The sequence below is a fragment of the Leishmania infantum genome, chromosome 15 (genome assembly GCF_000002875.2).
Source record: "Leishmania infantum JPCM5 genome chromosome 15".
Lineage (NCBI taxonomy): Eukaryota > Euglenozoa > Kinetoplastea > Trypanosomatida > Trypanosomatidae > Leishmania > Leishmania infantum.
In genome coordinates this window covers 474,962-488,048 of record NC_009399.2, presented here as the reverse complement: position 1 = coordinate 488,048, position 13,087 = coordinate 474,962, and the positions used below count along the sequence as shown (strand labels likewise).

General features: G+C 62.0%; 5 protein-coding genes across 5 annotated transcripts; all 5 read left to right on the top strand.

Moving 5' to 3' along the window:
- Nucleotides 1–254: 254 nt before the first annotated feature.
- Nucleotides 255–1,730, top strand: LINJ_15_1230 (putative nucleoside transporter 1; the record flags this gene model as incomplete). The annotated part of the gene is made up of 1 exon (XM_003392329.1): nucleotides 255–1,730. One exon carries the CDS (start codon nucleotides 255–257, stop codon nucleotides 1,728–1,730), a length of 1,476 nt encoding a protein of 491 aa, XP_003392377.1.
- A 2,630-nt stretch (nucleotides 1,731–4,360) lies between these two features.
- LINJ_15_1220 (hypothetical protein, unknown function) lies at nucleotides 4,361–5,797 on the top strand (the record flags this gene model as incomplete). Its single annotated transcript, XM_003392328.1, has 1 exon — nucleotides 4,361–5,797. The coding sequence occupies one exon, from the start codon at nucleotides 4,361–4,363 to the stop codon at nucleotides 5,795–5,797; it is 1,437 nt and encodes a 478-aa protein (XP_003392376.1).
- Nucleotides 5,798–7,056: 1,259 nt separating this feature from the next.
- Nucleotides 7,057–9,435, top strand: LINJ_15_1210 (putative inositol/phosphatidylinositol phosphatase; the record flags this gene model as incomplete). Its single annotated transcript, XM_003392327.1, has 1 exon — nucleotides 7,057–9,435. The coding sequence occupies one exon, from the start codon at nucleotides 7,057–7,059 to the stop codon at nucleotides 9,433–9,435; it is 2,379 nt and encodes a 792-aa protein (XP_003392375.1).
- Nucleotides 9,436–10,352: 917 nt separating this feature from the next.
- Nucleotides 10,353–10,688, top strand: LINJ_15_1200 (60S acidic ribosomal protein P2; the record flags this gene model as incomplete). The annotated part of the gene is made up of 1 exon (XM_003392326.1): nucleotides 10,353–10,688. One exon carries the CDS (start codon nucleotides 10,353–10,355, stop codon nucleotides 10,686–10,688), a length of 336 nt encoding a protein of 111 aa, XP_003392374.1.
- A 1,011-nt stretch (nucleotides 10,689–11,699) lies between these two features.
- LINJ_15_1190 (60S acidic ribosomal protein P2) lies at nucleotides 11,700–12,035 on the top strand (the record flags this gene model as incomplete). The annotated part of the gene is made up of 1 exon (XM_003392325.1): nucleotides 11,700–12,035. One exon carries the CDS (start codon nucleotides 11,700–11,702, stop codon nucleotides 12,033–12,035), a length of 336 nt encoding a protein of 111 aa, XP_003392373.1.
- Between the last annotated feature and the right edge of the window lie 1,052 nt (nucleotides 12,036–13,087).

The window sequence follows — 13,087 nt, the reverse complement described above, 5'->3', positions numbered from 1 at the left end:
GCACTGGCGGCAGAGGCCCGCTGCGGTAAGCCAGCACCGCTTCTCTGGGGCTGTTTTGTCACTGCGCCTCTGCCAACTGTCATGGTCCTTTCAACGCTTTACTTTTCGCATCGTCCTCTCCCCATCGCGCTGGAGCTGACTCGCGTGCGCGCAGAATCGCCATCCATCAGCACACTATTTGTTTCCTCTTTCACAGGTCCGCAACGAGCCCCATCACAGCGGCCGCATCCAACGTCGCGCACCATTCCGCCCAGATGGACACCGCACCCGATCATCGCGAGCCCCAGGAGCAGGGCGAGAGTCGCAAGTGGTATGAAATGACTGCAAGCGAGTTCTACGTGTACGTCGTCGCGTTCATGTGCGGCGTGTCCATGATGATGTCCGTCAATGCCGTCTTCTCCGCGCCTGCATACATTATGACGTACTACCGCTACGCCATGCAGGCCCCGGAAGCGGTTCCGCTGTACACAAACTTCTGGAACAACGTCATGACCTACTACAACCTCATCGGTATCGTGACGAGCCTGATCATGGAGCCGCTGACGCTGCTCAGCTGGTTCCGCCGCATCCCGATGAAGGTGCGTCTGCTTGGCGGCCTGGTCATCCTGATCGTCGAGATCATCGTGCTTATGGTGGTGCCTGCGCGCGGCACGAGCGAGGCCGGTGCCGTGGCGACGATCTGCTGCACCGGCTTCATTGGCGGCTTCGGCAAGAGCATCTTCGAGTCCACGGCGTACGGCATGTTCGGTGCCTTCCCCTCGAGCTTCACGTCCACCATGATGGGTGGCGTCGGCATGTCTGGTGTGCTGACATCGCTGCTGCAGATCATCGTGAAGGCTGCGCTGCCCGACTCCTACGAGGGCGTGAAGAAGCAGTCGAAGATCTACTACGGCCTGGACGTGGGTATCCAGGGCATGACCTTCGTTGCGCTGATCCTGCTCCGCTTCAACAGCTTCGCCCAGAACTACTTCGGTGACCTCGGTGCTGTGAAGAGCAAGGTGGACGCCGGCAAGCTATCGGCGGAGGCGCTCTGCCACACCGACGAGCACCCGACTCATGACAAGGAGGGTCGCAACTCTTCTTCGGGCAAGGAGGTGCCGGCCCTGGGTGAGGTGCAGACGGCCGCCGCCAAGTCGGAGGGCCCGGATGCGGTGGAAGAGAGCTCATGGCCGCACGAGGTGGAGGGCCCGACGAGTAACGAGATCCTCGTGGCCACCGCCATCTTCAGCACGCTGCGCCGTGTCAAGTGGATGTTCGTCGCCTGTGCCTTTAATTTTCTCATCACGCTGTTCCTCTTCCCCGGCATCGCTGTCGGCATGTTTCCGGACTCGAAGTGGTTCTCGACGATCGCCGTGTTCATCTTCAACGTGTTCGATGTGCTGGGCCGCTTCTCGCCGTCGCTGAAGCTCATGTGGCCGCGGTCGTACAAGCAGCGCTGGATCATCGTAGCGGCGTCCTTTGCGCGCGTCATCTTTGTGCCGCTGCTGCTGCTGCACTCGTACCACTACATCCCGGGCGAGGCGTACGGCTACGTGATGGAGGTCATCTTCGGCTTCTCGAACGGCTACGTGGGCTCGATGGCGCTGGTGCTTGGCCCGCAGTCGAAGGGCATCGACAACGACGGCAAGCGCTTCGTTGCCGGTACTCTGATGGGCATCTCCATCCTCGTCGGTGGCACGATCGGCACCGTGCTCAGCATCATGACGCAGACCATCCGCGAGCGCCACTGATGTACGAAGCAACGCATCTGAACGGAATTTTGGATGCTGATCGGTGGGGGTGAGGATGCTCGCACACGCGTGCTGGCACGCGGTCCGACTCGAGTGCATGCGAGCGGTCCGCGGCATCATCAAGGACAAGTCTGTCGTTTCGTTGTCTTCTGTTCCTGCACCGCATATTGTGCTTTGCGCGCCTTTTTCTTTTTTTTTTTGGTTTAATGTGGGCCACCTTGTGCCCCGCTGCTTTCCTCCATCATCCTTTTCCGCCACCTCGAGCACCTCGTGTGGCTTATCTTCTTCCTCTCCCTCCCACCCTCCCCCCCCTCTCTCTCTCTCTCTTTGCTTGTGCGTGTGTGCGTGCGTGTGTGTGCCCCGCGCACTGCTGTTGATCTCCCCCCTCCGCCGTTGACTCGCTCGTGCTCCCTCTTACCTGTTGTGTGTGTGTGTGTGTGTGTGTTGATTTATTATGACGGGGTGCTCTGCTTCTGCGTTGGTTTCGCTTCGACGCGCTCCGATGATGCATGGCGACTTCGCCCTGGCATCCGAGGCCCCGTGCCCACCCCGCTTTATGGGAACGCGAAGTAGCCGGTCGCCTGTCCTTGGCTACGGTTGAGGACTCTTGGTGTCGGCAGGACAGGTCTGTGCCGGCGCTGTGCCGAAGAGACCTGCGGTCATGATGACGCTCGTACCACCTCGCTACGAATATTGTCGATGATGCAGCACATGTACGCATCCACCTCTTTATTCTGTTTTCTGCTTCGTTGCGGTGATGTGGAGCGCAATCCGTGGGCCCAGCCTGTGCTATCTGCACTGGAATTCGAGTGGGCTGCACGACACCACACGGTGTTGGTTGGCCCGCTTCCGTCACGAACCCGCGCTGCAGGTCTGCCTTCAACCCGAGCGATGCGTTGCACCACCCACCGCAAGCCGGTCATGACATTCGGTGTCCCTGGCCTTCAGCATGCGGGGTGTTGCGCAAGCTACGATAAGGATGGTTGCTGCGGCTCCGTGCTCACGCAGCAGGACATGCGCGCAGGTGTGTCGGTCTTCCCCTCCCCTCCCCCCGCTCCCACAGACAAGGTTGCAGCCGTGACGCTCCGGCTTTGGTGCGATGATCCTACCGGAAGGAGGCGCTGCACGTCCAGCTACACACCAGAGGAGTAAATCTTGGGGCCACGGGAGACTCCCCATACCGGGCACGAAGCGACTTCGCACCCGCTCGTTATGCTATTGGAAGGAGACGCCAACTCGCACAGCCCGACGTGGGACACGAAGATGACGACCCGGCTAGGTTGGGGCCATTCTACACGAGTGGACCGATGACGAACACCTGACCTGTGCAAGCGATAAGGGCACCTCGACATGGCACTGCGGCGAAGAAACGCGGGCGCACGGGCTGCAGAGTGCCGCGCTGTGTGACCCCACCACCGCCACCACAACCCCTAAAGCGCACCGCGGGAGGGAAGGCGAGTCGCCCATGCCGTCAGACCCACAACGAACGCCACCACACGGGCACACGCCTGCGAAGTGTCCCGCAAGGATCGGCCCCGGGCCCTTCTCCCTTCACCCTTGTGGTGGACTCGCTGAGTGTGGGACGAGCGAAGACGCCAGCGCTGCACCGTGCCTTCCGTGCTGACAACCTCGCACCCCTCACATCCTCCGCGGATAAGGATGTCATGTGCAGCCCACACTACGATTTGCCCTCTAGGCAGTGAAGCACTGGAGGCAGGAGGGCTTCGTGGAGCTGAATGCCCCCTAGTTGAGGCGCACACTCGCCGGTACGCAACACCGCCGTCGACCACAACTCCCCGCACTCATGCGAAGGTGGGAGGGGATACCCGGTGTGCATGTGGCGGGGGAGGAGGTGTCCACACACCGGAACCTGGTGTTGTCACAGCACGTTGCCACCGCCCATGCACGCAGGCATTTGCCCTTGTCTTTTTGTTGTAGGGGCGGCGAGGGAGAAGAGGGAGGGAGAGGCAGAGTCTCTCTTGCCGCCCCCCCCGCCCTCCTTTCAGGCCCTTCCACGAAAGTCGATTTGCGGGGCGGAAGAGGAGAAGAACGCAATGCATGAACGAGCGCAGTGGTTTCCTCGCCTTTGTGCGCACACGAAGCCTGAGAAAAGCGAGCGAAAGAGGGCAATCGGCGTGCGACAGATCCGTAGGCGAGACAGAGGTGGAGCGAGAGAAGCGCAAGAAGTGCGAATCGATCCACCTCCGTCTTCCTCACCAGGCACACGCACGCATACACACACAAGGCGTCGTTCGATTTGGACCCTCAACTTAGGCTGACGCCGGTGGACTTGTGCGGTGTGTCATCCTCCCCCTCCCCCTCAATGCCAACATCGTGTCTCCATCCCACCTTCTCGAACGCACTTACATACATATACGCACACAACTAACCTCATCCTCTTCCCTCGTCAGCGCCCCCCCCCATCATCATTCCTCCTCTCCGGTCGTGCGTGTGTGCGTGTGTGTGTGTCTTGCGTAAGTAACTGGTTTGGGAGGGGCCTCCGCTGCACACGAGCACGTGCGTACACGCACGCGCACCAGCATCTTCGCTTTTCGTTTGCGCATACATCTTGGCGATCTCTGCTCACATCTTGACCTCCCTCCCTCTTGTAGCTGTCTCGCATCGACGCAATGGTGAAGGAAACGGACCTCTACGACGAGCTCGGCATCTCGCCGGATGCCACAGAGCCGCAGATCCGCTCCGCCTACCGCAGAAAGGCGCTCCAGTATCACCCCGACAAGAACAGCGGCGACCCGGCGGCGGCCGAGAAGTTTAAGAAGGTGGCTGAGGCCTACGAGATCCTCAGCGATGCGGAGCGGCGTAAGCAGTATGATACGTTCGGCCGCAACGGACTCGGCAGCGCGGCAGGCGGCAGCGGTGGCGTTCCGGGTGGCGGCTTTGGGTCCAGCTTTGGTGCGGGTATAGACCCGATGGACATCTTCTCTTCCTTCTTTGGATTTGCTTCCGGTGGCGGCCCTGGCGCGTCGCGTCAGCAGCGTCCAGCGAAGCCGTCTTTCATCTTGGTGGAGCTGCAGTGCTCCCTCGAGGAGCTTTACTGCGGCACGGTGAAAGTGTTGCAGGTGCGTCGGCGGCGTCTCTGTCCCTCCTGCCACGGCCACGGCACGTCGAGCGGCAGGCCAAGCCAGGTGTGTCCGCAGTGCAAGGGAAACAAGACGGTCACGAAGGCGCTCAACTTCGGCGGCCTCACGGCATACCAGCAGTGCCGCTGCGACCGCTGCGAAGGCCTCGGCAAGCTCCCCATCCAGTCGCCATGTGCGCGGTGCGGGCCGGTCTACGACGCGCACCGGCGCTCGCCGCTGTCCGGTACCCACAAGCCTGACCCCCTCCCTCGCGGCGTTGTTGTGGAAGAGAAGATGATCAAGGTCTCGATCGAGCCAGGCACGGAGGACAGCGATGCGTTGCACTACGTCGGCCAAGGTGACGAGCTGCCCGGCTTCGACGCCGTCGGCGACGTCCTCGTCGTCATTGAGCAGCTGCCTCATCCCTACTACCGCCGAGTGAACAGCACGGATCTACTTCTTTCGAATTGTCGCGTGCCGCTTGGGTGCCTCTTCCGCGACGCCTTCTCGATCCCTATCGAGCTGCTCGACGGCCGTGTCGTGCGTCTGGCGACGCCGCTGCGGGATGGTAACGTGCCGCACTTCCTCTTCGACTCACAACATGTCTTTGTTGTGGACAACGAGGGCATGCCGCTGAAGGAGCGCAAGAGGGGCGGCGCGGCGGCCGATGCAAACCATGACGGCAGCGAGGCCGCTGAAGGTGTGGCGCATCGGAAGAAAGGCAAGCTGTACCTCTGTATCGATGTCGTGTTCCCAAGCTCGCTGACGCCAGCGCAAGTGGACATCATCACGAAAGCCCTTGGCGGCAGCCACGAGCGCGACCCTGCCGCCACTGGCGGAGATGCAGGTCGCGTGGTAACGCTGCAGTCGCACCGCGGCCCGGCGCCAAGCTGGTACACGGTCGATGCGGAGGGCAACGCATGGTACCAGCCGAACGCGCTGCCCACCGCCAAGAAGAAACGGAAGGCGACCTCGACGGCAGAGTGATGCAAAGCAGTCGACCTGCGTGCAACCACGCGTGTCGGGGGAGGGGTGTTCGCATGTGCCCTCCTCCGCTTGTGCGTATCTACACGCACACTGCAACCGACAAGTGTGCCAGGATGGGCCCTACCGCCTCCTCGCCGTGTTCTTTGCCTGCTATTATCTCTCTCTCTGTGCGTGTAGCGCTGTTGCCGCCGCCCCGTCACCGCTTCCACGTCCTCGCTGCCGTTGCGTCTGCGAGAGAGGCTGTAAACACGGAGGACAGAGGGTAGACAGGAGGGGGGAGTATAGAGTCGACTCATCGCTTGGTGGTGGCGGCTCTCGTGGTAACGGTTTCCACGCCACGAGTCTGTGGCGCGTCGGTGCAGTCGAAGCGAGTGGAGAGGGGGGAGGTCGCCCGCGTCTCGGCCCCCTTCCTCTCCCACCAACATGTCTCTGTGGCCCTGTGCGCGTTGGCTTCGTTCGTTTGCGCTACTTTTGCTCATTCCGTTTGCATTCTCTCCGTCTCCCATGACGTGCTCAGTCGCACGCCTCTGCTGCGGCGGTGCGGCACCGCCATCGCAACTCAAGCTCAACGACCGTTGGACCACTTCGCACACCGTCCACCCCTCGACTTGTGCGGGTGCGCCCGTCATACATCCCTCATTCCTGTCTTGTGCGCCGGCAACGAGCAAGCGCAGCCCGCACGCAACTGCATTGGGAAATGTTCGTATTCGCGTGGAGATGTCTCTACCGCCCTCGAGGGCAGCGCAGGTGCAGCAGCGGGAGTGAGCAGGGGGGGGAGGGCATCAAGAAAAACGGGTGCACAGCGACAGCAGCTCAACTGTGATGGTGCGTCTCCTCCCCTCCCTCTGCCACTCCCCGGCCATGGTGGGCCGTCACGCATCACACTCATCGCCGCGTTCTCTACCCCATCCCCTTCCTCTTCTTCTCTCCTTCTGCCCTCTCTCTGTCTGTCCGTGTGCGCTCGGCCTTACGTCTGCTGATGCGTCGCTGCACACTCGTGCAACGTAGCGCCAGTGCACCTCCGCATCCAGCCCTTCTTGCTCCGCCATCTCCTCGCTGTCGCTGAGCCACACCCTGCACACACCTGCGAGGGCACGCCCACGTACAGGCACGGAGAGATTGGGGCGGGGGGAGAAGGGGCAGCAACGCTCACCTTTGCCCCTTCCTTGCGCTCTCTCTTTCCTCGACCGTCATCGACACAGCCACCATCACCAACCGGTCGCCCTCGCCCTCCCCCAAGCCCGGATACACAGACGGCCATGTATCCCGGCCTCCCGCGTGCGTTCCCGAACACGGAGTGGCAGACCGTGGCAGACATCTTCCGCCGGCGCGCGCCGGTAAGCTTTCTCGCGCCGAACTCGAGCGCCTCCGCCACTGCCGATCCCGCCGCGGCCGCGGAAGCGTGGGTACAGCAGGAAATCGGCTACTACGAAGCGAACTACACAACAGTGGAAGACCTGAACGTGTGCGTGACCACCTTCAATGTTGGGTGCAAAAAACCGGCGCTGCCGCTGACCAGCCTCGCCTGCCTCACCAGCGGCGGTGGCGGCGCAGACGGCGCACCAGCGCGCCCGACGGACTTGATCGTGGTCGGCTTGCAGGAGGTGGACATGAGTGCGACGGCGCTCTTCAAGCAGGAGACGGAGGCTTCCGCGCCATGGGTGGCGGGCCTGAACGCGGCTATCGGTGCCGATGGGAGCAACAGCACCGCGGCATCCTCATCTAGTGGCGCAGACGCCTCTCCCTACTATGCCTTTCCACCAAAGCAGCTTGTCGGCCTGCTTCTCTGCGTGTTCATCCGTCGGCCGCTGCTGTCTGCCGTGTCGGAGTCCAGCACGGCGACGGTGGCCACCGGTGCGCTGGGCTCTATGGGCAACAAGGGCGCCGTGGGCTTTCATCTTGTGCTTCACCGCACGTCCATCTGCATCATTACGGCCCACTTAGCAGCTGGGCAGTCCAACGTGAGCAAGCGCAACGAGGACATCAACACCATCTTCAAGAGCATGGACTTCAACGCTGCCCGTCGCGCCGAGATGCAGATCAGCGCAAGCGCAAGCATGCCAATGGATGAGTCTGCCTTTCTCGAGCTCTACCCTCGCGACCACGACATCATCATCGTGGCCGGAGACCTGAACTACCGCCTCCGACTCCCGTACGAGACCGCCGTGCAATTAGCGAACGCGGGGCAGTTCAGCGAACTGCTGCAGTACGACGAGTTGGCAACCGAGATGAAGAGCCCTCACACGCCGTGGCTGAACTTTATCAACTTCACACCAACGCACATGCCCACCTACCGCTTCGACGTTGGCACCGACGTCTACGATACCAGCGAGAAGCGCCGCGTTCCCAGCTATACGGACCGCATATGCGTGTGGTCGCGTCGCAAGTCGATGGAGTCCCGCATTCGACTGGACCGCCTCTCCGCCCTCATGGAGGTGCGCAGCAGCGACCACAAGCCTGTACAGGCGCTCGCGCGGATCCCGATTAGCGTGGAGGTGCCGGCGCAGAAGGCGCAGGTGCTGTCGGCGCTGCGGGAAAAGGCCGCCGTCATCGGCTTGGCGCAGGCGTCGAGTGCGAAGATATCGCTGAGCACGTCGAAGGTAAACTTTCAGGCCCAAAGCTTCCACCACTGCGGGACGCAGGAGACGGTCACGGTGCAGAACAACGGCGAGTGCGTTGCTGTCGTGCGGGTGGTGCGGCAGCGCGAGGGGGACTACTCAGAAGGCACCTGGCTGCGCGCCACCCCGCTTGAGCTTGCCATCCTTCCAGGCGAGTCGCAGGATGTTCTTATCGAGACGGCAATCGACCCACGCTGCATGACGTGGCTGGCCGCCTGGCGTCCGTACCAGGGCCGCGGTCGTGTCAGCCTCACCTCTGTGCTGCTCTGCTGCTGCCGCAACGGCCCAGTTCAGGCGGTGGAGTGCCAGTGTGTGCTGAGTCCGAGCGTCTTCGGCAACGGGCTGGACAGCATTGCCCTCCTGCAGGACAAGCCGTGCGTGGAGGCGTACGCACAGAAGGCCGACTTTGAGGAGGTGGTGCGCCAGGTGCGGCCACATGTGCCGAAGGAGCTGTGGTACCTCGCCCACGTCATCGCGCAGCACCCACGCGAGGGCGGTCTCTTCACCCGCACCACGGACAAGGAAGTGTGCTCTCGCATCATGGAACTACTAGACACGAAGAACGCGCCTCTGCCAGTGGATACAGACGTGCATTGCGCTGCGGAGTGTCTACTGACTTTTCTCAAGAGCCTGCTCGAGCCGGTAGTGCCCTATGCGCAGTACACCGCCGCCCTCGCCGCGGGACACGCCAAGGGCAAGGCCCCGCTGCAGTTCCTGCGTCAGCTGCCGACGATGCACGCGAACGTGTGGATCTATGTCATGTCTTTGCTGAACTATCTCCTCAGGCCGGTGCACAGCTGCGACAACGAACTTGACGCGAACTTCTTGGCGCACATCTTCAGCGCCGTGCTGATTGTCCGTCCAGCCAATGCGCAGGGGGCCATTCCGACTCGGCTCCAGCAGGGCGGCGGCGTTGACCAGCAGGTGCGGCAGCAACTGCAGCAGGAGAGCGACGACGCCCTAGCACTCGTAGCGTACTTTCTCAGCACCCCACCAAGTATGTTGGCCGGAGTGGAATAGCACAGCGGACGTGCGCACAGGGAGAAGGGCACCCGACCCCCCCCCTCCCCTCCGGATGACGGGGATGGCCGTCATGCCCGACCCTGGTGGTGGATACTCCTTGCATTTTTTGTACGCCTATGTATTCATGTTACCGCTCCCGTCGGGCTCCTGTTGTTGTTTGCTGCTCGTTGGCAGTCTGCATGTCGGCTGCCCAGCTTCGTCCTTTCCTATTGTTGTTTGTGTTCGTGTGTGTGTGTGTGTCTCTTCCCACCGACCGGACCGTCGTCGTCGGCGGTGGACTCTGCGAAGAGGACTGTTGACGGAAAGCGCAGTGCCACTCACCTCTCCGTCTCTTACTCTCTCGTCAACGGTGATGATGATGGCCGTGATGAAGGCGTTGCTGCTGCTGCTGCTGCCGTTGTTGTTGCTGTCACGTACACCGATGGCAAACAATCACGTAAGAAGACAGAAAACACCGAATCAAGAGAGGCGCGCGCGAAGCTCCGCTGCGCAAGGCGATCTGCCATGCCACCCCGCCCCGGTCGGCGCCGCACCTCCATCTCTCCCCCTCCTCACCCACCATGCGTCGCATGTCGATGCTTCCGGTGGGGGAGGGGGGTGAACGTAGTCGATGATCCACACCGCATGCACGTCACTGAAGTGATTCGCCCTCTCTCTCACGGTGCTCCGGCCATCCCATCCCATGCCGCGTCGTCTCTCTACTAGTACGTGGCACATGCACCTGCACCCACCACCACCATCCACCATCGTTACCCATTCACCTCTGGCACCACATACACCCGCCACTCGTAGCTTTTCTCTCCCTTTCGATCCCGCCCCTCCCATCTTGCCCAGCACTGTTCCTCTGCGGCTCCCCGAGTCTTCTCACGCACTTTTCCTCCCACGATCGCTTACTTCAGAATCTTCGCTACACCATGTCCACCAAGTACCTCGCCGCGTACGCTCTGGCCTCCCTGAGCAAGGCGTCCCCGTCTCAGGCGGACGTGGAGGCCATCTGCAAGGCCGTCCACGTCGACGTCGACCAGGCCACCCTCGCCTTTGTGATGGAGAGCGTTACGGGACGCGACGTGGCCACCCTGATCGCGGAGGGCGCCGCGAAGATGAGCGCGATGCCGGCGGCCAGCTCTGGTGCCGCTGCTGGCGTCGCTGCTTCCGCTGCGGGTGATGCGGCCCCGGCTGCCGCCGCCACGAAGAAGGACGAGCCCGAGGAGGAGGCCGACGACGACATGGGCTTCGGTCTGTTCGACTAACCTCATCGACGCGTTGCGAGCTGTGCATGTAAGGGTGGGTGCGGGGGGCTTGCTGTTTCGGTAAAGTTTCTTCTTGCGTGACCTCGCGTGCGTCCAGTCGCTCCCTCGCGGCATGACAGAAGCACACGAAACGGGCATGCGCGGCTCCGTGACCGAAGAGGGGGGCGGCCGTCTCTCTTTCTGCGGGCGTGTCACTCATTTTTTTTGTCGTCTTAACTACACGGAAAACGCCACCGAGATGGTGCTACGGTGTCTGTGTAGGGAGGCCAACAGGGATGCGGATGGCACGGATGGTGCTCACAACAGCGGAGGCAGCCCTTCAAGGACGTGTTACGCGGCCCTCTCTGTCTCTCTCACATGCATCCACCACGCCCAAGCACGCGCGAAGTGAAAGCGAGCACTCGACAAGCATATGTGCGGCGGATAGCGGAATGGAGGAAGAGGAGGGCGGGTAGGCGCACGCACACGCACACACTGAAAGCTGTGAGATGAGCGAGCGATGCACGCGTTGATGGGTCGATCCCCCTTCTTCGTGCAGCCCTGTCGTCCATGCGGGGAGGAGGAGGTGGCAGCGGCGAAGCGGAAAGGATGAAAGCGAGAGAGAGAGACGTTAATAGTCTCCGTGGGCGGGGGCGGGAAAGAGTGATGATGGTGCTGGCGGAAGGGCATAGAACGGATGGCGAGCAGTCGGCGCATGCCTGTCTGTCTCTCTTGGCAGTGTGGCACCCGGTGGTGCGTCTCCCTCCCCCACTCTGGCCCCGCCCTTACCACATAGCTGGCCTGCCATGTGTGCACGCCTATGCCTGTATGCCTTTACACGAACCTTTCCTACTGTTTCTCATACGCCCACAACTCTACCGAACGTCTTCCCCCCCCCTCCTGCACGCATCCGTGTCAACCACACAACGCGCACACGTATATATATATATATGCATGCCACCCATCGCCGCTCGGGTGTCGACGTGGACTAAAGCTTTCTGTCTCATTCTACGCAGTCGCACACTCGCCATCATGTCCACCAAGTACCTCGCCGCGTACGCTCTGGCCTCCCTGAGCAAGGCGTCCCCGTCTCAGGCGGACGTGGAGGCCATCTGCAAGGCCGTCCACGTCGACGTCGACCAGGCCACCCTCGCCTTTGTGATGGAGAGCGTTACGGGACGCGACGTGGCCACCCTGATCGCGGAGGGCGCCGCGAAGATGAGCGCGATGCCGGCGGCCAGCTCTGGTGCCGCTGCTGGCGTCGCTGCTTCCGCTGCGGGTGATGCGGCCCCGGCTGCCGCCGCCACGAAGAAGGACGAGCCCGAGGAGGAGGCCGACGACGACATGGGCTTCGGTCTGTTCGACTAACCTCATCGACGCGTTGCGAGCTGTGACGTGTGACACGGCGGCGGTCCTGCTTCTCTCCTGCCCACCTTCATCTTCTCGGAAGCCAAGTCGCCTATCATCTCTCTTCTCGCGCGCGCGGCTGCCACCTCTCTGTGGGCATGTGTGTATGTGCGTCGTGTCGCCCATAGCGAGCTGCTGGCTCGCGCGCGCGAGAGAGAGAGAGAGCACGAGGCGAGGGGGAAGGGGAGGACGAATGTGGAGTAGAGTGGGGTCCCTGCGCACGGGAAAAGCGTTCTCCCGGAAAGCGATACCGACGCATGCGCATCGGAGGGGGTGTATGAGGATGCGAGACGTCGTTGTCTGCATCCTCTCCCACCCCTCTCCGCATGTGTGTGTGCGCACGTTTATTTTTCGTTCTTTGATAATTTCTTCGCACTTACCAGTATCTGGCATATATGGCATGCGTGCAGACACACAGACAGAGGCGCACAACACACAAGCGACGGGCGCCGGAGCGGTTCCCACAGACATTTGCACTGTACCTAGCCTTGTCTGTGTGTATATGTGTGTGTGTGTGTGCATGGGTGGGTGGATGTGTCTCTCTCACGGCGGTGGTGCGACAACGCAGAGAGAAAGGAGAAGGGGGCAGGAGGGGGCGGCACTCCCGCTGCTCCCCGCTTCCCGCGTCGCCGCCCTCCACTCTCTCTCTCTCTCGATACCAGTCTCGTGGCGGTGAGGAAGCGGGGAGTAACTCTGGATATCGCCGTGTGAGAGCGGTCCAACACGCCCACATGCGCCCCACCGCTCTCCATCTCATCTCCCCCGCGACCATCACACATATGCACGCGCCACTGTCTCTCCGTCAACTTCCTCCCGCATGACTTTTTCGACGCCACTGTCGACATGCTTTCCTTTCTGCGCATCCACGTGTTTTGCGCGTCTCCCCCCGCATGGCCCCCTTGCCGCTGGTGCTGCTGCCGCCGCCTCCCGTGCGTGCTCTCGATTCCATGCCTCCGCGCACATGCGCAACTGCAGAGCTAAAGGACGTGGCGGACAACGGGTAGAACTCCCCT